The 23,688-nt window shown below is 36.3% G+C and overlaps 1 protein-coding gene across 1 annotated transcript in view; it reads left to right on the top strand.

The window, feature by feature from the left end:
* LOC120534858 (hydrocephalus-inducing protein-like) overlaps positions 1 to 23,688 on the top strand; it is a 206,036-nt gene that overhangs the window by 154,417 nt on the left and 27,931 nt on the right. Inside the window, exons 62-75 of the mRNA XM_039762371.1 lie at positions 802 to 913; positions 990 to 1,250; positions 3,043 to 3,188; positions 3,485 to 3,703; positions 4,404 to 4,564; positions 6,859 to 6,971; positions 8,227 to 8,443; positions 8,541 to 8,762; positions 10,495 to 10,633; positions 12,765 to 12,930; positions 16,044 to 16,191; positions 16,858 to 17,065; positions 18,576 to 18,797; positions 19,939 to 20,108. Of these exons, the coding sequence (XP_039618305.1) occupies positions 802 to 913; positions 990 to 1,250; positions 3,043 to 3,188; positions 3,485 to 3,703; positions 4,404 to 4,564; positions 6,859 to 6,971; positions 8,227 to 8,443; positions 8,541 to 8,762; positions 10,495 to 10,633; positions 12,765 to 12,930; positions 16,044 to 16,191; positions 16,858 to 17,065; positions 18,576 to 18,797; positions 19,939 to 20,108 (2,504 nt within the window). The remainder of the gene's footprint in view (positions 1 to 801; positions 914 to 989; positions 1,251 to 3,042; positions 3,189 to 3,484; positions 3,704 to 4,403; positions 4,565 to 6,858; positions 6,972 to 8,226; positions 8,444 to 8,540; positions 8,763 to 10,494; positions 10,634 to 12,764; positions 12,931 to 16,043; positions 16,192 to 16,857; positions 17,066 to 18,575; positions 18,798 to 19,938; positions 20,109 to 23,688) is intronic.

The raw sequence follows: 23,688 nt of genomic DNA on the forward strand, positions 1-23,688 counted from the left end.
CTTAGTATTTACAACTCTAGACTCCAGTAAACTCTTAATGTCTGGTTTGGAGTGTTTTTTCCTTTCTCTAATGTTCCTGCTCCTTTTAGACTTTAGCCCTTTGAGGCAGGATATCCCCAAGGCAGCTAGCTAGCAAGCTACTTAGCTGATCTGACCTCTCTCAGACAGCAGTCTCACCTCTCTCAGGTGTAAGCTATCTGCTGCCGCCTACCAGATTTCAGGAGATGCATAGCTTTCTGCTTGGCCTCACCATCCTGATTAAAGGGATTAGAGTAAACTGAGCTATACGTCCGTTAGCTTCATGTTAGTTAATAGTGTATATTTAAGATTATTTTAAGAAAAATATGGCTTAAGATTTAGATTTCAGCAAAATGTAAATGAAAAATAGTGTAGATTATGGCATTCAGATATTGTAAAACCATACTGTACATTTTGAGACTTGGGAAAAGATTAAAAGAGGACACTGATATTGGCATAATTGTACTTATTTTATACATTTCATTTAGATTTTCTTTTCATAATGGCTAACACGTACATCACTTTAGTTTTAATATCAAGAAATAAAATTATTTAACTCAAGCAGTATAGTGTAAATAGAGGATTTTTTCAGTTTAAATAATCACTCAAAAGGAAATCAAACTATTTCTGGCCATTATGAACATAGATTCTGTCTTAAATAATAAGCTACTTTTTATATGTTTAATTGAAGTAATAAATCTATATGCACAGGGAGATAATGTTGTGTTGATTACATGCAGTCCTGAAAATATTCAAATTTTATTTGTGTATTTTTTTTATCAGATAAATATTGATCTAGTAGATGAGAATCAAGCATTTATTGTGAACCCAGGTCCCGACACTCAATGTGTACACATCTCTCCTTATAATAAAAAAGAAGACATATTAGTATCAGGTAAAAAAAAAGGTTTTATAGTTTAAATGTTTATTAGGAACACCACATTATAAAAGTGTCCTTTTGATTCTTTCAGAAAATAATACACATGCTGCCTCCCTCATTCTAAGTCCTGGACTGTCTGCTGAGTTTGGAATATTCTTTACTCCATCAACTGTTCAGCGTTATTGTGGATCTGTGCATATTATGGTTGTTGACAATCAATACGAAGATTGTGTGGTCCAGCTAGTTGGAGAAGGGTATCAGGATGAAATCACTCTGGATAACATCTGTAGACCAAAAGGCAGTGTGAAAATGGAAACCACTGAAGCTCCAGTAGATCAGGACACAGTAGAAGGCAAGGAAAGACGGTCAAATAAAAAATGGCAAAATTAATTTCCATTTCTTTGTTGGTTAACTTTTCTTGTCTGTACAAAAAAAAAACTTACTGTACAAATTGTGTCCTGGGTATGACGTTAAACTGCAACTGGCCCTGCAAGTGGTCCTCCAACTTGCAGGGAACACCTGAAGGTTTGGGTCAGGATTGGCACTCCAGCCACCGTACAAATTTCATGCAGCTCTCCTTTTTGCTCTACACTGGAGTAGCCCTGCTGCAACCGTCCATAGGAAGGCTGCTCACATTGTGAAGGGGATGGGGGAAAACCCTTGACTTTGTTGCCGATGCTGTGATCTTTGCGGAGTCAATGGAGGCTCTAATCGGGGTACTCAAGAGATTGAGCGAGGGGTCTGAGTATCTGGGCTTGCAAGTGTCCTGGAAAAAAACAGAGATCCAGGCCTTTAATGACCTCTTGGGCATAGCCATCATCAGTATGTCAGTTTGTGGAGTGAATGTCGACCTCGTCAACAAGTTTGTTTACCTCAGTAGCGACATTCATGTTACTGGTGGGTCTTTCTATGAAGTCAGTAAACGGATTAGGAAAGCATGGAGAGTCATGATGTCACTGGAAAGGTGTGTGTGGTGCTCCCAATATCTGTACGAAAGGATGAAGGTCCAAGTCTTTGTTTTGCTATATGGTTGCAAGACATGAACACTATCCAATGACCTGAGATAAAGACTGGATTTGTTTGGTACTGTTTCTCTCCAGAGAATCCTTGTGTACTGCTGGTTTGACTTTTTGTTGAACAAGCAGTTGTTTATGGATTCCTGAATGAGGCACATTACCTGAATTATGAGGAAGTGTCAGTTACAGCACTACGACCACATTGCATGATTCCCTGAGGGTGATCCGGTTCACATTGTTGAGGACTCAAGAGGCCGGACCAGGCCAAGGGGACACCCACATAACTCCTGGCTGCAACAGATAGATGGTCATTTCCGGAGGGTGGGACTGGACTGCTTGTCTGCCTGGGGGAGGTTGCCAAGCAGGATCTTGAGCTGTTTTGTCATGTGGTGAATGTGGCAACACGCCGTATCAGTGCATGCTCCCTGACCTGTACAGACTTAACAGAAGCATAAATTAAGCAAACGGCAAAAGCTGGAACAGAGAACAAATTTAAATACCCTATTTTAATTAACCGATTTTGGACAAGTGATTGCTTGCCATCATTATCACTATGTAGCATTTTCATTAGTTTTATCATGAAAAGGAGTGTTTAACTGTTATTATTATTATGCTTTTCTAATGCTGTGTCTATTTTAAAATGTCCTCAGCAAGTGTCCAGACATACTGTAAGTAGTTACTGTTATTTAGGGTGAGCTCCTTGAGCTCATTGGTACCTGATAGGTATTTTTTGTCATGGCACCCATAATGGTATGGGATTTTAGAAACTCAAATCCTCTGATATGCCAGAAAATTTAAAACTTGACCAGAAAATTTAAAAAGTAAACATTATTTGTTATATAATTTATATCAAAATTGCAGCTATTGCCTATCCGTTCTAAAGAATGTTGATCTTTTTTACCCTAAACTGTGCTTCTTTTGGGACATCTTGTGGAATATAAATTAATTTTATGATAAAATTTGCATTGATTTAACCAGTCTTTTCTAGAGGTAGACATTGCCTAATTTAGAGCTTTCACTGTTCTTCACGTGTGTCATGTTTAGTCAAAGTTCTTCATTTGCATCAGTTTCATTAATTGTATGGGCTGTGATGTGGTATAATGACAGACTCTTTTTTTTCTTTTTAAGCTAATCGTTCTGATCACATTTATTATGGGGACTGCCATGTAGGTAAGCCTTACCAGGAGACATTCACAATGACCAATCGCAGTAATGCAGATTCAATGCGTTTTGAATGGCTGTCAGATATACCCCAGCTCAAGTTCTTTCCTCAGGTATATCTTTCTTCTGTATTCATCTATTGATATGCAATGCACTAAAAAAGTTAGCATCTTACATTTGATACTTAAATGCTGTTTTTTTACCCTTCCGAATGTCCAACTGTACATATCTATATAAGGAACTACTATGTTTAGAAGTAATTATATACTATTGTCATATAACATTGTCAGTTTTATGACCTAGCAATTTGCTTATTTTTACAATTGTTCTGAACTGCTTTTCCTTTTCACTGATAATATTTTGGATTGTAAAGTAAAAACGAGTCAAATATTTTTTGTTTTGTTTTCAGATTGGACATGTTCATGCTGGATGCACAAAGAATGTGACAATAACATTCCATTCTGATCAACCAATAACATTAAGCGCACAAATAGTCAAGTGCAAGGTCACAAAAATAGTATTTCAGCAGCCAGTGGATCAAGTTCCTGATTGGGACACACGGATGCGAACTGTTAAATGGCTGGATGCTGCAAGAGAGTCAGAAATTCAGCGGACTACCAAGAAAAAGGTAAATTTTTTGGTGTGATAGTGGAAAGCAGCAGTATGATTTAATTTTAACAAAAACATTGTTTTTCCTTATATAAAAATCAAGAAATGCAATAGTATGTTGATGCTACTAAGCACATTATATTTGTCTTTGCATTTTTTTAATCCACTTATTTTCTGTTTAGTATGAATCCTTTTCTGGAAGCATGAGGCAACAATGCCCAAAATTTAAAAGTGATACAACACTAGAATGTCTTAAAGGGATATAGAAATTAATAACTCATATTAATGAACACTTCTCATTAATATATCTAAAACAAAGCAGTGTTTCCCTATGCTATCCCATGTACTGTATTGTGTTCTGTATTTTTTATCTGAACTTTTTTTTTCTTTCCCCATTAGCAATCCACACAAGGCACAAGCCAATCATGCTTAGGAAATCTTTTCACCCCAGGGTTTATTCTAGCACCAGCGCACAGACTCCGACTGACGCAGTTTAATGACACTAGTTAACCTGATTACAAAACATATTCTCCAAAGAAAAATCATAAACTTCAAACAGAAAAAAGCCCAAGACGTGGGTCCCAGCGGCTGTGCAGCAGAAAAGCTTACCAGTGCTTTGCAATGTCCAGTTACTCCGCAGTAAAACATATTATTAGTCTGTCCCGATGTTTACTGTCGTAATTAAAGTCTAAGGTGTTTGACATCTTTCTTTTCTTTAGGTGATTGAGACTGACTCTGAACCAGCACATACTGCAGTAGAAAATACGACCCGTGAGCTTGAATTGCGAGTAAGTGCTGCCTGTGATTATGCGCAGTTCACCTGCAAGTCAGAAGCAATTCACTTTAAGGACACCCTTCTGTTCCAGACTAGAGTCTTTGAGTAAGTTTCTCAAGTGCACTTTTCATTACAACTAATATTTAAAAAAAAAGAAATATTGTTGACTGTATTATGAGAACCTGAACACTGTAAAACTTCCTTCTCTTTCTGTCAAACCCATATTTTATGTTGTTAATCACTTAAACTATAAATGCACAAGTAAGTTTGACTGGGGATTCCTGTAGTTTAATCTCACATTAGTATCATCCATCCATCCATTTTCTAACCCGTTGAATCCGAATACAGGGTCACGGGGGTCTGCTGGAGCCAATCCCAGCCAACAAAGGGCACAAGGCAGGAACCAATCCTGGGCAGGGTGCCAACCCACCGCAGACATTAGTATCAAATATATGAAAAACAAATTAAAGTGTAATTAATCAAGAGTAATTTTCCTGTAAATCACTATATGTCACTTTTCACCCTACTTTTTTTACACCCTATTTTATTTACCCTAGTTTTATTTTAGGCAGTATCAAAAGGAGGATGTTTATTTGGGCGCAGTAGGTACATCTGCAGCATCATAACCCCAGGAACTGGACGTTTGCCTCACCCACCCTGGAAAGACACCAGTTCTTTGCAGGGCCCTCCCTCACACATATATAGATAGGAAGTCAATTTAATTTTATCATTTTGGGGTGTACATTAAAACTGAAGCACCTGAGAAAAGTCCAGAACACTGTGGAACACTGTCACCTCACAGATCCAATATACCACTGTGCTTCCAGTAAAAGGTTAATTACTATGCTGAATAGCTATAAACTAACCCTAGGATACAACTGAGCTAGGAAATCATAACAGTGTTGACCAAATTTAGAAAAAGAATTAAAATAACATAGTGAAAGTGATTATGAATAAATTGATGTCTATAGTAAAACCAAAACATTTTCTTGTAGGAACTCTCAAAAAACACTGCACAAAGAATTCAGAGCAGTGTTTCTCAACCTTTAAATATTTGTGACTCGAGTTTTCATAACAGTTTTAATTTTTTTGAAATGTAGATGCATATTTTATTATACCTACTTAACTTTTATCGACATTTATCTAACTCTATTTATTGTTCTAGTGTCAGAATGTAGTTTAAGTTAATTTGTTTTGGTTTCAACAGACTTTTTTTCATTTTTGATTCTTGTTTTCTTTATTTCACATCTTCGCACCCCCCTTTTTGTTACTTCACGCCCCCCTAGGGGGGCCCGCCCCACAGGTTGAGAACCACTGATCCAGAGTAATATTAAAGTTTAAACATTATTCAATAAGGTTCTTTTTCATGTGAGCACAATTTCCAAAGCTAAGTATGACAAAATGTTACTAGTAATGCTTCAGAACAAGTAAATCTCAAAAAGTAAAGTATATTTCACATTTTTAGTAGATTTCAGTAGTTTTAAAAGGTCCTTTTGCATAAGCAGGATAGCTGTGGGTGTGATTGGAATTGTGAGCGAGTTAGCAGGTAAGAGAATTTAAAGCTGTCATTCCTCCTTCAGATTGTTTTCCAGAGAACTAGGGGACTTTGTCCCCTGCTCGCTTTGCTCGCCAACCCCACACAGATACGCCTCTTCATTGGGAAGAAACACTACTTTTCCCTGATGGCAACAAGAATTAGACGATCTACAAGTCTCCGACTTAAAGTTTAAAGCCAAACAATATCTACATACTTCTGTCATATCACCTATGTCCATATATTCAATCTCTTTTTGCTTTTTACCTTTTCATCAATATCGGATTGAATTTTGATTCTGTGTTTGGAATTACATTGTGACAACGCAACGTATAACTGCCTGTGAATGGATATCTTTTCTTTCTCTCTACACGAACTGTGTCTGACAATAGCATTCACACAAATGAGAAATGATTGAACCGCGTGTGTGGTTGTAAATGTTTTAAATCTTTTGGCCTGGAACTCCTGCTGATTTTTTTTTTCTTTTTTCTGTCCACCCTGGCCATCTGCCCTTATTGCTTGTTGAAACTTGAAAAATACAAAACATTTTATATTCTGTATTTGAAGGACTCGATTTTTTTAAATATATAGCTTTCTTATATATGTCTATATTATTTATCTATTGTTTGGACACTGCTTATTTATTATTATTCTTATCTGAATTTAATTACTTTTTCTTTGCATGTAACTACCTATTTGTCATGTTGTAATTCACTTTGAACTACATCCTTTATATTAAAATGTGCCACAGAATAACATGTTGTTAATATTGACCCCTTCTGTCTTACAGTAAGTGTAAGATTATTAATAATTGGGATTTTATTAAATTGTATGCTTAATATTCCTCCTGGTGTCTCACTTGAAGGTTATCTATATCTAATACTGGCTGTGTTCAGCTTGAGTATTCCTGGCAAACAACAATGGAAGCCAATGGAAGGACTATTATCTTGAATGACAGGCACACTGACTCCGCTGAAGGTAAAAAATAAATGAAAAAACACATGCTTGACTTGCGTGTATATAGTAATACTCCAAATATACTGTATCACCTATACAGATGAATAAATCTTTCAGAAATTATTTGAGTTTACATTGCTTGCTGACTCTCAACTGGCAATGAATGTTTGAGTGTAGGTGTACAAATTACTTTTAATATTGTGGACCAAAAACGGAAATGTATATGGTATACATCTTAATTTTTAATAAATCTGTATTAATCCTATATTTAATTTCTTTGAGTGCAGCATTTAACATGTCCCTTTTTCTGTCCTTCAAATTTTTACCTACTACTTTGTGTATGATCTTTGTGAGTTTATTAACTGATTTGTTCAGTTAATCTCTATCAAACAATGTGAATAACATCAGGTGGTGCATATCATTGAAATAAACAGTGTAGCTCTATTATATATATTCAATGAATGTAGATATTATTTTAGCATCCCAGTTTGCGATTGAGTTTTTATATGTGTCATTAATGTTTTTATGTACTTATCAATTTTTAAGCAGTGAGATCATTGCAAACTGAAAAGAAAAAATATAATATTCCTTATAGCAATCTACCCATCTGCAGAGTTAATATGTCTTCTCTGTTTTAGACATGTCCGTTAGTAAAGGAATGTTCCTTAAAGTTTGCTTTCTGAAACCTAACTACCTACCTGCCTTCTTACCTACCTGTGTTTATTCAGCACTATGCCTACTAATTATAAAATATACATTACATATACAATTAAAGCAAGCTTTATAAACAAACAGGAATTTACTTCTGGTCCGAGCACTATGAGGCACCAATACTGCAGGCTTTCACTGAATGTGTGTGGACCTTATGGACAATCCTGTAGCACTCTCTTATCATGCCTTTTTTTATAGGTTCCTGCAGCAGCGTCTAGCATACATTGATTGATGATTGATTGATTTACTTAAGCATTTTTATTCATAATATTGATACCTTCTTACTATTGTGGACGCTAGGGAATCCGAGGAACCATTTCCTTCCAGGGGAGCTGCCATCTAGCATCCCGGGGGATGTATTGCCTTGAAAAGGCTGCTTTCTTCTGTCGAGGGACATCCCGGCCGGACTGAAACACTGGCCGTCCATCACACCATACATTAGTGTTGAAGTCCGTTGATACAAGTTGTAATTTTGAATGATTTACAGCTGAGTCAAATTACAATACATTATTTATAATTTCACTATTTTAATTTTATTCTACTCTTGCTTGCTGTCTTCTTGTAGGTGCCTCTTTTACTGGAAGCAGAACTGGAAGTCGTTCAGTAAGCCACCCCACAAGCACATTAGAAAGTGTCTCAACAATGATGTCTGCAGAGTCTGAACTGCCACCTTTCAGTATCGAGCCAATTGCTGGAGTCATAGACCCAGAAGAACAGCAGGTCTTTGTAATTAAGTTCTCCCCATTGGAACTGGGTGAATTTGAAGGGGAAATTAGTTGCAGGTAAAATGAATATTAAAAGATACCTCTAGAGCTGATTGATTTTGTCATGTCACAGACTAAGGGAACTTGCAAGCAACCTGTTATATTATTTCTGTAGTATTCCCAACCTGAAAAATACCCAAGGGCCTGCCATGACTGTAAAAGGGCGAAGCCTTCTTCCCAACTGCCATTTTGATTTAGAAGATTCTGACTACATCCGCAGCAACAGGAGAAATCCTGACATGAAAGGCCCTCGTGGGGCTCCCCCCAGAGCTTCACTTGATGCAAACACCAGGGTTATTGAGTTCTTTTCAGTTGGAATAAAAAAAACTGTCTCCAGGTATCTTTTTAATTGTTGCAATTTGAAATTTCTGTGCCTGTGAAAATTTTCTCTGTAAAGTTTAGTCACTGTTTCTTTTCTAAATTTCTTTCTTCATTTTAAGAATTTTAGAGTTAATGCTTAAAATCATCCATCCATCCATCATCCAACCCACTATATCCTAACTACAGGGTAACAGGGTCTGCTGGAGCCAATCCCAGCCAACACAGGGCGCAAGGCAGGAAACAAACCCCGGGCAGGGTGCCAGCCCACCGCAGGGCACGCACACACACACACGCACACATCAAGCACACACTAGGGACAATTTAGGATCACCAATGCACCTAACCTGCATGTCTTTGGCCGTAAACCGGAGCACCCGGAGGAAACCCACGCAGACACAACGTGCAAACTCCATGCAGGGAGGACCTGGGAAGTGAACCCAGGTCTCCTTACTGCGAGGCAGCAGCGCTACCACTACGCCACAGTGCTGCCCCGCTTAAAATTATTTTTGTAAAAAAAAAAAAAATAGTGTTTCTGTTTAATCTCACACTTACCTGTATGGTGTTTTCAAGTGCTGCTGTACGAATAAGAAAAATTCAATTACAAAAAAGTAAACAAAGTGTTCAAAAATAACACAACATCTAAAGTTTGTATGATAGTAATTTTAAAAGCATTATACACTTAACAGGGATACACAAAGTATAAAAAAGAATTTTATTTGTGTTTTTGGATTCTGCACATACTGTAGTTTTCAAAATAATAATCAAGTATGCTAATGCTTATGAAGTTTGCTTGTATTGCAGAATTGTTAGTGGTTCTGCCCTTGGAGCCATACAGTTTCAGAAATCTTGAATAATCTCTGTAGATTATCTTTTATTTGTGCAGTACTCTAAAATTTAATGGGAGAATTTTTGGATGCTCTTTGTAAAAAGTTTTTTTTTTTTCGTAATTTGAACCTAGTTATGAAAATTTCAAAGAATGCAATTGAGTGCATATTTTTTGTTTTGTCTGTAATTTTGATTAAGATATTTTAAGCAATTGAGTATAATGTACAATCCCATCTACCACTGGTGAAGATCTTGTGCATCATTTGGTTGGGTTTAGCCTGCAGTTCTCTGTGACCTTGTAATAGAAAAACTGTTAGTAAATGGATGGTTTAGTTTTAGGATGTGTCTGTAAAGCTGCAACTAAACTGAACAATTCTTAGTGAAGAGTGCAATGTCTTTTCTGTGAATCATGTGACTCTGTCTTTCTTGAATATCTCTCAGGTCTTTACTACTCAGTAGGACTTAAATAATTGTCAGTACATGAATTATATGATGCCTATTCATGTATGTCAATTAAATAAGAAGCATTGTGTTTAGAAATTCTAATGTTTGAAAACCCAGAAAATCTCTTAAGAGTACTTAGAATTTTACTTTCATATTACTCATATTAGTTTATTCTGTAGCTTCTCGCTGAATCAGTTTGTGTGCGCTTGGCAATGAAATAATAATAAACTGCATAAAAAACTTTGCAGTGGTTGCTGCTGTGCTAGAAAATGTCATCAGTTCTAAACAATGCTCTGACACCCTTGTTGTGAGAAGAAAATATTAAGGATGAATGTTAGTTAAATCGCAATGTAATTACATTTATGTTAGTTCAATCATAATTTAATTACAATTATGCAAGTTAACTCTTAATTTAATTTAAATTATATTGCGTGTTTAAGAGCTGTGTAAATGTTTTTCATCATGTTAATTTCTAACAGGACATTCAATATAATGAACCCCACCAGTGCACCCTACACCTTCCAGTGGAGGTGCGATGACCAGGAAGATTTGAAGGTGCAACCTGCTTTCAGATGTCTTACAGAGAAGGGCACTGTGAATTCTCAGAAGAAAACAGAGGTTTGTTATTTCACAAAATGTATATAATATATACTGTACATACACACATGCACATACTGTACATATACATATACTGTAAACAGAGTACCTTAAATTTAAAATATAGAATTTACAATATTTTTTTGTTATAGTAAATTATTATTATAGTGACTGTCCAGTAATCTAATAATTCTTGGACAGAAACTATCCCTAAGTCTATTTCTATGAGTGCCAATGGCCCTATATCAGCAGTGGAGCTACCAGGGGTTGGGTGGGAAAGTTTTCGGCAGGGATTCAAAAACATGCCAAATTAAAGGTATTTAACAAAATTCTGATACAAACATAAAGCCTGATATAAATATTTATATTACATAGTGCAGTTTTGCAATTTACAGATACCATATTGAATATGTAAGCACATCGTGTCACCACAGAACTATTCCTCTATCTGTTGTCCGGCTATAAAAAGAAAAGTCACACATCAGACACATTGGAGCAGACAGAACAGCATTTGTCATAATGAAGGAGTGAGAAAAGTGACTGCATTGGTGACTTAGGCTTTTAATTATACTTTTTGCATCAGTTGTTGTATATGTCCTGAACAGAAGGCTGCAGGGTGCCAGTAATATTCTGTGCCACTTTCACCTCCCTTGGTAGTACTCCATGGTCTTGAGCTTATTAGGTACTGTACCAAGATGGACCACAGCCAGTGAGAATGGACTCTCCTGTGTACCTGTAGATGTTAATGAGAACAAATACAGAAATTCAAGCATTTCGTGGACATGTGATAAAGCAAAGGTACTGATAAGCCTCCTTTATAACAAGAGCCAGAGTGTGTTGTGCCCACATAACTTAATCAGTAACAGCACCCCAAGAAATTTAAAACTGTTCACATTCTCCATGGCATCCTCTCCACTGTAGATGTCAGTAAGGACAGCTTTCTGCTTCCTAAGGTCTGTGCTTGCTGGTGTTGCTGACATTAACTGGGACTGTTAACGTCTTATCTGTAAGCTATCTCATCGTTGCTGGTGATCAAGTGGTGTCAACAACAGATTTAATGAGTGGAGTTGGAGGTGTACTTGACCACAAAGTTTATAGGTAATCACGGAGTACAGAAGGAACTGCAGCACGTTTAACTGTGAAGTGCTTATATTGAGAGTCAGCTTAGAGCAAGTGATGCCACCATTCTGCACATGCTGAGGTCTACTGGTTAGAAAGACTTAAATTAAGGTGCAGAGGGTTGGCAAAAAGTCCTAAATAGGGGATTTTGGTTGTCAGCATTGCAGGTGCAACAATGTTAAATGCTGAGCTGTACTCTATAAACAGGGCTCTGGTATAACACTTTTTATTATCCAGAATGTGCCAGGATGGTATGATGTCCAAAAGATTTACCATCATTTATGTCCCCTTTACAAATTAATTAATAAAATGCCACCAGTCCATCTTAGGTAATGGTATGGCTTTGTGGTGGAAGAGAGAGGTTGTTAAGAACTTTGCTTTTCTGCTGGTAAATAAAATAATCAGCATGCAGAAAATGTAGTTTTAGTCTGCGTGGGTTATAATAAGTTGTTAATAAATGGAAGTTGTTCTCCTTTGTAGATTCACCTAAAGAGGGTACAGTAAGGTGACATTTGAGGGAGGAGGCATTTTAGGTTAATGTGGACCTGCAAGGTATTAAGATTCTTTGAGTCAGGTTTAAAAACTTAACATTTAATTGAATTATTATTAAAGAACTGAAATGTTCATAAGTATAATATTGATTCTAGTATCAGAAAATTGATGGTTTATATTTTTATATTTGCTGTTTGTTGTAATTTCTCAGTTTTAGTGTATTGGTTATCTGTTACAGTAGGTGAATGTTAGATGAAGACAAAAATCCAACAATACTGCCTTTTATTATACTAAATTTTAGTAGTGAATATTCATTGTAACTTTTCAGTTTATTGGGATTGATAGTGAAAGTAAAGTATCACTTTAGTAGCTCAGTTTCAACTGAAATATCATTGCACTCCCCAGAATATCACAAAACAGATTTTCCCTTATGCTGGCCCTATTAACGGTATATATTTAATGTACAGTTGTTGTTAAAAGTGAAATGGCTATAGAACTCTCTTATATATATTATTGGTTTTTTTTTTTAATCTTATAATAGATCACATTTGAGTTTCTGCCTCAAAACCTTGAAATTACTGAGTCATTCTGGAGCTTTGTAATTCATGAACAAAACATCACATTACCATTCCTTCTGGTGGGTAAGGCAAGAGAACCAGTTGTGTCTCTGGATAGATCTCACCTGAACTACAAGTCTCTTGCAGTAGGTAAGTTTCACTGGATATTTGATAGTCCATTGCTGCATGAGAGCTCTTAAACAGAGATGTTGCTAATTTATGAGATGCCTTTATCAGCAGTGCATAGAATTGTAGCAGAACAAAAATAATATACTTTCCACATGGAAGAAATGTTAAATAGCTATAGATAAGAAATGAAAGTCAGTATTGCTACCTGTAAGGTGCTGTCTCCTCTTTGAGGCTGTTATGAACTAGGCTAAATGAATAAGTTCCTCACTTTTAATTCACAATCCCATATCAGGGCTTCAGACTTAACTTTAATTGTATAACATGGGAAATGATACATCATCAAATGAAATGGTGAAGCTACACTAGGCCTTTCTTGTAACACCAATTTGCTTCAGTGGAACATTTCTGAGATAAAATTGCCATAGTTTTCAAATAAAAGATTTCTGTATAACTGACATTTTGACTAGAGCAGGGGTGGGCAAAGTCGATCCTGGAGGGCCGCAGTGCCTGCAGGTTTTTGTTCCAACCCAATGGCCTAATAAGAAGCACTTATTGCTCAAGTAACACTTCTGCTTCATTTTAATTGACTCACTCATTAAGATTTTGAATCCTTATTGCTTATTTTAGTCTTAAACAGCTATATTCTTGGTTTTTAATTGCTCCTTATTAGCAATAAAATTAGCACTAATTGACTAAAGAAAGCAGCAGTTCTCCATTTAGCTTGTTTCCATTTACACCTGTGTGTATTTATCATGCACGATTTGGTTTAATGAAATACATGGAAGAAAAGTGAAGAGAAAAAAGTGAAGGACTGAGAATTACTCCTCCATTTTAGACTTCAAATCATTTGGATGATATCCTTAGAAAGGAAAAAAAATTACCTGACATGGCAGAGTTAAAGCACTAATGAGCCATAAAATTTAATTATTGGCAAGAATTATTTTCTAATTAAGCAACTGGGTTGGATCAAAAACCTGCAGTCACTGCGGCCGTTCAGGACTGACTTTGCTTTCCTCTGGACTAGAGTCAGTTATGGGATGCACTCTGGACTCCCTGGAGGTAGTAGCAAATGAGAGAATTAAAACAAAAGTGCATTCCATTATGAACAGTGCCACATATCTGCTCTCTAACTAACTAACACTGAGGACTTTTAGCCAAGAAATTATTTAGCAGAAGTGTGTCAAGAAACACTACTATGGCTCCTTTATTCTAACAGCAATACCTCTGCATAATGCCTCACTGGGACTGTGACAGCCAAGTTTTATTAGTTTATAATCATTCTGGTGTTTTGAGACCAAAGTCTATCTATCTATCTATCTATCTATCTATCTATCTATCTATCTATCTATCTATCTATCTATCTATCTATCTATCTATCTATCTATCTAAGTTCTAATGTGTGCTCATTCACAAAACTGCTCACTAATCCCCATAATTCCACATAACATTTTTCACTTTTCTGTTTTCAAATACATTTCTCTAATGTCCAGACACTTACGAAATAAATGGAAAATTTGAGCTAAGAAATAATCTAGAATTATTAAAGAATGTAGTATTTTTGTGTTCTGTTTATCTCACAGACACTACTCAGATGTCTCTGTAATAACTTTTGGTAACATCAGTGTCACATAGTAATAAGCGTGCACTTACATTAAGATCATTACTCAGAGGAGATCTGCATATAACATAGTTTTAAACAGAAAAGAATAACTTTATAGTTCCAGGCCTACCATTAATTTCTTGTCCCTATCCTTTAGGTTGGTAAACTTCCCCAATTCGCTTCCCAATACAAAGATTAGGACTCCTTCACATTAGGACTCCTTCACATCTGCCGTTCTAGCTCTGTCCCACTGGCAAGGAGCCTTCTTTCAGGTCAATTGTAAACATTTAACTTTTCAAAGTCTAAAGAAGGAAGTCTCATTTGAAAGCATGCTTAATTCCAGGAAAATCCTTAGTATAATGTACAAGTCAATCATGATTCTCTGTCTTCTAGAGTCACTACACTCATGTTCTTCAAATCTACAAATAAAAAACATGCTCCCAGAAAATGTCTTCTTCTAATGTATTTACAGCAGCAGCCATTGAATAATGAGGCCATATTTCCATCCTGCCAGATGGTGGAGACGTCCCTCCCTTGTTCTGATGTTTATCAACACAAAGTATGTCCTCGTGTGAAACACATTTGGACTAGCTGGCCAGTCCCCTCCCTTTCCCAGATCCCTCTCACTCAATATTACAGGTTAATTTCTTCTTTCAGACCAGAAATCTCAAGACTTTGCTACTGGTCATTGATTTAGCAGGAGTAATCCATTAACAAAATTTAAAAAATATCATTCCATGAGAAATATGTACATTAAATGAGTAATTAACATGTAATACAATTATTTACTTGTATAACATCCATTAGACATTAAGGATGGCTGGGATTCTATATGAATGTTGTAGACTTCACGATAATGCCATTTGGCATATTTATATTAAGTGATTTGATCTAAATGGGTATTTCTTTACTAGTCTTGTTTGGATCTTGGAACTAGGATCATAAATAGACATTTTCATTATCAGCAATTAGTTATGTTTTTAAGCAAAGTTGAGAACATTTTGTATGAGCTTGATTTTAAATCTCACCATTGTCTTACAAGAGAAGATCCCAAAAAAAGGAATACTGAAATTATTTGGAAATAATTAATTGACATTCCAGGGTAGCATGGTGGCGCAGGGATAGCACTGCTGCCTAGCAGTAAGGAGACCAGAATTCACTCCCTGAATGGAGTTTACATGTTTTCCACAATGGTTTCCTCCAGGTGCTCCAGTTTCCTCCAACAGTCCAAAGACATGCAGGTTAGGTGAATTGCTAATACTAAATTGTCTCAAGTGTGTGTGTCTGTGTGTTCATCCTGTGATAGACTGGTGTCCTGTTCAGGGATGGTTTCTTCTTTCGCGATATGCTTGCTGGGATAAGCTCCTGCCTACTGCAACGTTGCTCATGATAAAGTGGGTTTGGAAAATGGATGGTTGGGTAATTGACTTCCCCAACTAAAGAACGTATGAGAAACAGAGAACTACATTTTGCATAGCTGTGAAATTATTTACAAATATTACCAAAACTAAACAATGGAACCTTTTCTCTGTAGGTCTTCAAGCTCAAGAGACTGTTTACTTGGTGAACAATGAAGATACAAGCTTTTTTTTCTCATTTCAAGAAGATTCTCTACATTCTGAAGGTTTTGTTTACAGCTTGATTGTACATCCAATGGAGGGAAGTATACATCCTCAGAGCAGGTACCAAACAAGTTTTATGTCTGAAAATCCAATCACATTATGAAAACAGTGTTCTTGTTACTTTGAATGAGTCTTTCATGACTCAATTAGCAGCTATCCTTGCATGATTTTTGATATTGCAGCCATGCATTTGCCATTTATTTAACTTAAAGCAGTTTACAAAATCAGGATATATTATAAATATTTTAGATACTTCTTATAGCTGGAATAAATTAATTAATTTGTTGAGGGTCACAAAGATTAAAGATTGGAGAAACAGACATGAAGTCTGAAGTCTAGCACTTTACCTACTACAATGATCATAATTTCTACATTGCAATTTGATTTCTTTGTCTTTCCTTATATATTAAAACCTTTTTTTGGAAAAAGTTAAGCTAAATGATTTTGCAAAAGTTTTAGTTTCATTGAAAGTGCCTTAGACTTATGTTTGGGTTAATATTTGTTATTGATAAATTATCATGCTCATTACTTAATTCCACTAACTTTTAAATTGATTTAATGCTTTGTCTGACTGTTACCTGTTCATTTCCTAAAATATATTTTATAATAGTAGAGTTCCTCAAAAGTCAAAGCATTCTCCTCTGAACTTTCATGAGCTAACACTACACACTACCCTGTTCTTAATCTGCACCCTCTTTTCCTTTTCATCGCTGTCTTGTTTCACAGTCTTCCAGTGATAATCTCCTTTAAACCAACTAATGAAGGCAAAGTAAATTTTAATTTGCAATGCAACATAAAAAGAAAAACTCAGCCTTTGACACTGCATGTGAAGGCAGAAGTATATTATATGAATGTCAGCGTTCAGTATGAAAATTCAGAAGGAATATTAACTGATCTTAGCCTAGATATGGAAAACAACATTTGCTTTGGCCAGGTAAGAACAAACTTTCTGAGAATATGATTATGTTCTTGATGCCAGCCTATAGAGTGGAGGCCAAAGAGGAGGGTCATTTTATTTTTTGTGAAGATTTAGATTATTTTCTACATTTACAGTACTTTATTATTACAAAATCAATCATTTGAATTTTAACTAAAGGAATTTTTATTCCATTTTTTTGTTTACTATAGTGTTCAAAAGAGGAAAAAACAGATATAGAACTCACCATTTTTGTACTCTGGCTTAGAATATAAATACATTTGTACAATAGAGTTACTATTTTATATTGGGATAATGTATTTTTCAAAAGTTTTTTTTTTAATCCAAGAATGAGTGCTGTCGCCAGCAAAACTGTCACCAGCCATTCAAACCCGCCACAGACAAGTCCAATACAGCTCACTTTTATTCAGCTGTGGAAAACGCTTCACAAACCATTCCCACAGCAATGCACAGTACAGCACCAAGCACAAGAAACATAGTACTTAGAACAATGAAATTCTTATGTACAAGTCTCCTCAGAACAGTAACAATAATACAATAACAAACACGTACAAAAAAAGAGTACATAAACAGCAACATATATATATAAATCTAGTGAATGAACAGAAAACAACCAAAAGAAGGGTTGAGGGTCCAATGAATATCTCATTTAATCTCCAAGATAATGGAATGCAAAAAATAAGTATTAGTTAGAAAAGAAATCTGCAGTGGGTTGGCACCCTGCCCGGGATTGTTTCCTGCCTTGTGCCCTGTGATGGCTGGGATTGGCTCCAGCAGACCCCCATGACCCTGTGTTCGGATTCAGCGGGTTGAAAAATGGATGGATGAATAGAAAAGAAATACATCATGGTGGACGTTCAGAATGCTTTTGTAGCCTATGGACTTCTAATAACAGAGTTGATCTTTCCTGGTCTGAAGCCACATCCAAATGAATGGTGACTTCCTGTTGGAGGGCAGTTTAAGTAGAAAGGAAGGAGAAAGGGCGGAGCTTTTGCTGTCCCAACAGGAAGTGACATCAACAATCTTAGGGAGAGTTCTGTTCCACTCTAAAGGAAAGATATACTGGTAGTGGCAGTGTCACATAAAAAACCTGCCCTCCATTTTTAACAAACTCAGACCTGTCAGATGCTTGTGTGTGTGTGACATGATACACACACACATTATTGTTATGATTGGCTGTACAATACCTTTACAGTGTTTGAACATAAACTGTCATTGAATCTACTGGTGCAAGTACCAGTGGCCTTATACTGTAAGTTTTGTTAGAAGGAAGGAGTGAGAAGGATGGCAATGGTCTTTAATAATTATTTCAATTTCTAATGCAACTGGGTGACATTAATATTCTGTGCTTAACAACTTTGGGACGAATGGGTGGAAGTTCATTTTATGATGCGGCCAATGAGGATGGACTTTGTAAAACATGGATTTTTATACTCTAGGCACCCATGGATAACCAAGCTAATTGTAAGAAACAGATATGACAAGTACATTCTTAATTCTGTTTTAGGTGGGATATAATGAGGAGTCAGCCTTTCACTTCCTCATATCCAACACTGGCACATATAACCTTGATTTCATTTGGGAGATCTGTGGCCCTGACGACGTACTGCAATTCCTAAAGATAAACCCATTGAAGGATAAAGTTCTTCCTGGAGTGCAGATTCAGTCAACCCTGACCTTCTGTCCCAAGCAGTTCTGCGTTATAAAAAATGCTGGATTATGTCTTAAGGTAAGACAACATGCATAAATGGCATGCGGAAACCAGATGAAAAGAATACTAACTGCATTAGAATTCCTTCTTTTATACCATAATGCCAATAACAGAAAATGTAATAACAAAATGAACCAAATGTTTTGTAGATTTACATGGAGTATCTAGTTTATTAAACCTATCAGCACATCCCCATAACTAACAGCATCATATGACAGACAATTGTTATTTAAGGTTTTATAGGTAGTTATGCTACCAAGAATGTGCATGGATAAAAGTAAAGGCTATATAGTAGATTTTAAGACAACATGGCATTGTAGTGAACATCAGATATTCTGGAATTAGTGTACAAGGAACCTAATCCTTGTAGAAATGTTAATGGCCCACTGTCACTGTTGTAGTTAGAAAGAGTTGCTGCTCAATGAAACATCTAGCTGATTCCAATCCAGAGTTCATTCCAGATGTAAAGAATGTATGACAGAGACGGACAAGGTGTTGAGTAACAGACAGTTGAAAAATCATAGCCATATGAGAAAGTTTGTCAAATCTCGCTAATGTGATATAGAAGCTTCAACCCCAAAAAATTTCCACTCATGTCATAAAAATGAATACATGCAGTGGGCTGGGAAACAATAAAGTGCCTAGTTTCCTGAAGCTTGGTACATATTGACTTAATCTGATGGCAGGACTTAGAGAAAACCTCTATTGGGTGTTAGGACAGGTTGGTGGTCTAATACAAAACCATAGTGGCCCTTTAGAGAGAATCTTAGAGCCTTATTAGTTTGAACTGGTCCAATATATAAATCCATGCCAACCGGCTGGTCACTTATAATTTTTTCAGTTTGTGTTGTGATTTTTATCACTTCAACTATTGGCTTCCTCATAATTGATGAGGGTAAAAATTCATGTCTTTTGTATTTGGTAAGTGGTATATTGACATTCATAGTTGATCCACTGAAAAATCAACACGACACAGGGTATTTGAGCAAAGTAGCATGAGGCCATTTTAAGCAGTAAGATAAACCTGGTCTTTCTTACAAGCTTGTGCTGAACCATGTACATATTGATATGGATGTGATACTAAAGAACTGTATCAAAGCAGGATTTTTTCTTTTTTTACTAAAGACCTTTCTGTACTCATCTTGTCTGTTTTTGTTAGATTCTGAATGGCCCTACATTTAACTGTGTGCTGGAAGGGTCAGCAGTAACACCTGGCATTCATTTTTCATTTACCAAACATGATTTTGGGCTGAATTTTATCTATTATGCTGGAATGGTTCCATCAACTCAGAAACTCTGCATTACCAACAAAGGAGACAAGGAGGCCAGGTAATTAACATGTTACTCTGAATTGAAGTTAATTGATTAAACTCATGGTTGATCATCTGTCATTGGGTTTTTCTAATATGGTTTTATTTGTGTGTTATTTCATTTTAGATGTTTCAATATTTGAATTACATGTAGACATTCAGATATTGTGTCTTTGGATAAGTGGCATAGCGGGATCCCCTGCAAAGTCAGGGTGTCCTCTTAAAGGCCCCCTCATCAGCCTCCAAAAAGTCAGCCAGAAGAGAGACGGACAAATATGAAATGCAATAGAGCATCCATGAAGTGTTTTTCTAGGAATAAAATTGTCAATGGTTTCTCGGAATCCAAATAGTACATGTCTGGATTTCCTCTGTTTAATGTTTTTTTTTTTTGTTTTTTTTTTTTTAATATTTCCACTACAGGTTTTATTATGATTGTTATTTATGAACAATTCCAACTTTGAAGTGGCATGATTTTGTCCATTTAATTTGTGGAATTATTTCTATTTTTGTTGTTTCAGATTGTTTAATCATTTTCGTGGACTACACCATGTTGTTGACACCAACTGCACCATTGTTTAGCCACCACATACAACACTGCGTTTGATTTTTGAAAACATAAAAGGCTACATTCCTACTGCAACTCCAATCCTATTTTTACTCATTTGTGACACAGATCTGATATTTTTGGAGTAGTGTGATTAGTAAACAAAGATATGTAATCAAATCTTTTCAGAAAGGACTTACATTGCTCTTGTAGCAACTGTTTTGCATCCAAACCATTCCTATCATGCTGTCACATATGTACAGAACACTGGCAGTAATAAATGCACACAAACCAACAGCTCTGAGACCTCATGTATAAACGGTGCGTACGCACAGAAATGTTGCGTAAGAACTTTTCCACGTTCAAATCGTGATGTATAAAACCTACACTTGGCGTAAAGCCATGCATTTTTCCACGGTACCTCATGCCTTGTCGTACGCAAGTTCTCCGCTCAGTTTTGCAGACTGGCGGCACCCAGCGTCAAAGCAGTGCTACTGTCCCTGTGTGGTTACTCTTTATTTTCCTGACGTGGCTTTATAAATACACTGAAACTAACTGCATAATGTTTATTAGTGTAATGCATCTGATTGTAATTAACCTGTAACAATATAATGGTCCAGGGAATAGCCATAGTATTCCAAATACCATAATTGCTTTAGCATTGTTACTCTCACTGCATCTTCTTCTTCTTTTTCTTCTTTCATTTGCTCCCTTTAAGGGTTTCCACAGCGGATCATCTTTTTCCATATTACTCTCATTGCACCTATCGGAGTATTTATATCACTGTATCTGAGTGGGGAATAACAGCAGCAGCTGATCGGAAAGAGAAATATCGGTATACAGCATCAAGCCCACGCTGCCTCAGCCACGGCAAAACGTTTCAAAGCCTTTCCTGTATGGACCTCATGGTTCAGAAACAGTTTCATCCCATGAACTCTAAACGCACTCAATCAATTGCTCCTTGTAGAACTGTTTGTACTTATAAGTACAATTACCTCACTGTAAACTTGCACTACAGTTATAATATTGCACAACCTGCACCACTTTATAAAGCGCATATTTACATATGATGACGATATGATTTTTAAGATGAAATGCAGCAAAATATGTCGATTATATTATACAGATAAAACTTTAACTTCATTTAAATAATCTGTATTGTTGATAATTAAACATGTGAGGACACAGTGCCGCAGCGCTTGCATGTTCACGTATTGTTCCTGCCTGCTGCATATTTGCTGAGACTGGCGCAACACTGGAAGGATAGATGGATAGAATAATTAAACATGTACTATGAAGATATTTTAATGTTCCTTAAAAGTTTTGAAGAATCGTCGTTGTAAGCTTACAGATGGCTTAATGTCTATTACAGAGCTGATTGTGTGGCGATTGGGTATTTGGGGAAAGAAAAGTAAGGACAAGAATTGAAGGTTAGTACGTTTAAAAGAGACAGTACTGCTACAATAAATTACTTCATCGAAGGTCGCACATGGCACAGCAGCATCTTGTATGAGACATGAACAATCACTGCGCCATCGTGTTCTTAATAACGTGCTTTCATTCCAATCATTATGAAAATGATATCACGTATACATCTCAGTATTTGAATTATTCAGAGAGCTGTAATTTCACAAATGTAATGGATTCTGTGTCCTGTCGGAGAAAGAGAAAGAACGGAAGCACGTAGCGATTCATGCACATACAGCACATTGAAGATCAAAACAAAGCATTTAACGTGCTACTTTAGTTACGATGGGATTTGAGAAGCTAGTAAATGAAATGATTTTAAGATGAAGTTTATGTTCTACTTTAAAGACAAAATAAACTACGTGATTAAAGTGGATATTTCGAGATTGAAGTTAACATATAGTGCTTTTTTGCTACTCTGTGCCTTTTTTTTTCTCTGTACCCTAATAAGCTTCCATATGACACTCAGATGGTGGGCTACGTCTCGCCTTTTCACGGCGACTTTGATATGTGACAACTTTTTTTTTATGTCGGGCACTGTGCGACTTTGTGAACTTGAGCTTTCGAGTTTCTCCAACACGCTATGTCACTCGATCAACTTCCTTTTGTTGATTATACCACTGTACCACTATAAACGAACAAATAGTACATTTTTCTTTGCCTCCACTTGGTATTCACTGAAATTCTTATATTTTCCCTCATGCTTTTGCCATTGCCTTTTCACAGAATGCTGAGCTTAACGTTTATTTATATTGATTTACATATTAAGAGAGGCGTAATTCTGGGAATAGACAGGTCAGGACAGAAGGCGTGTGCATGTGCATTAGTTTTCACGCTGATTGGGATTTATGTAGCAGATGAACGCGGAAGTTGGAGTACGCACAGATTCCTGCATCTGGAATTTTCTGTGCGTAAGCACATTTCGGCTTTTGTGCTTACGTCATGTTAGTGCGAATTCTACGCACAGCGTTATACATGAGGCTTCTGGTGTTTCATCTTCTGTTCTTTTCCATGCCATCATGAGCTTGCCCATTCAAAGACATTCTGCACTGAAACAATGTAAAGTAGAGCAGCAACCAGTATCTGTTTGACAGAATTGTTTTATTCATTTTGCACACATGGGTCACATTAAGGATAGACATCTTTACTCATATTAGATTTGGATCGCTTGAAAAATTCATTTGAACCATCAAAAAAAAAATCAAATACTAGGCAAAAATCATTATACCTTTTAGCTGCAGTGTGAATGTAGCCTTAAAAGACCTACACTTCCTCAGCCTTCAGACAGTCGTTCATAAAATAATGTTAAATATGTGAAAACACAAACATTTCGACATTTAATCAGTTTCTTTGTAAATGTTTTTTTTTTTTTAGAGAGGGGCCTTTACCTCCACTATTGTGGGTGTGCCATGTATTTTACGCTACGCCAGTGCTTTGGAAGTCACACTTTTGTCTTGTATTCTTGTTTGCATTTTCTATATTCTATTAAGTTTTGTATCTCTATTATAAAAGAAAATCTTGAGACAAGACGAGACTATTGCCAAGAGATTTTTTCAAGTCCCATCCTCCTCTAAACCATTTTAGGTTA

The sequence above is a fragment of the Polypterus senegalus genome, chromosome 9 (genome assembly GCF_016835505.1).
Source record: "Polypterus senegalus isolate Bchr_013 chromosome 9, ASM1683550v1, whole genome shotgun sequence".
NCBI classification, from domain to species: Eukaryota; Metazoa; Chordata; class Cladistia; order Polypteriformes; family Polypteridae; genus Polypterus; species Polypterus senegalus.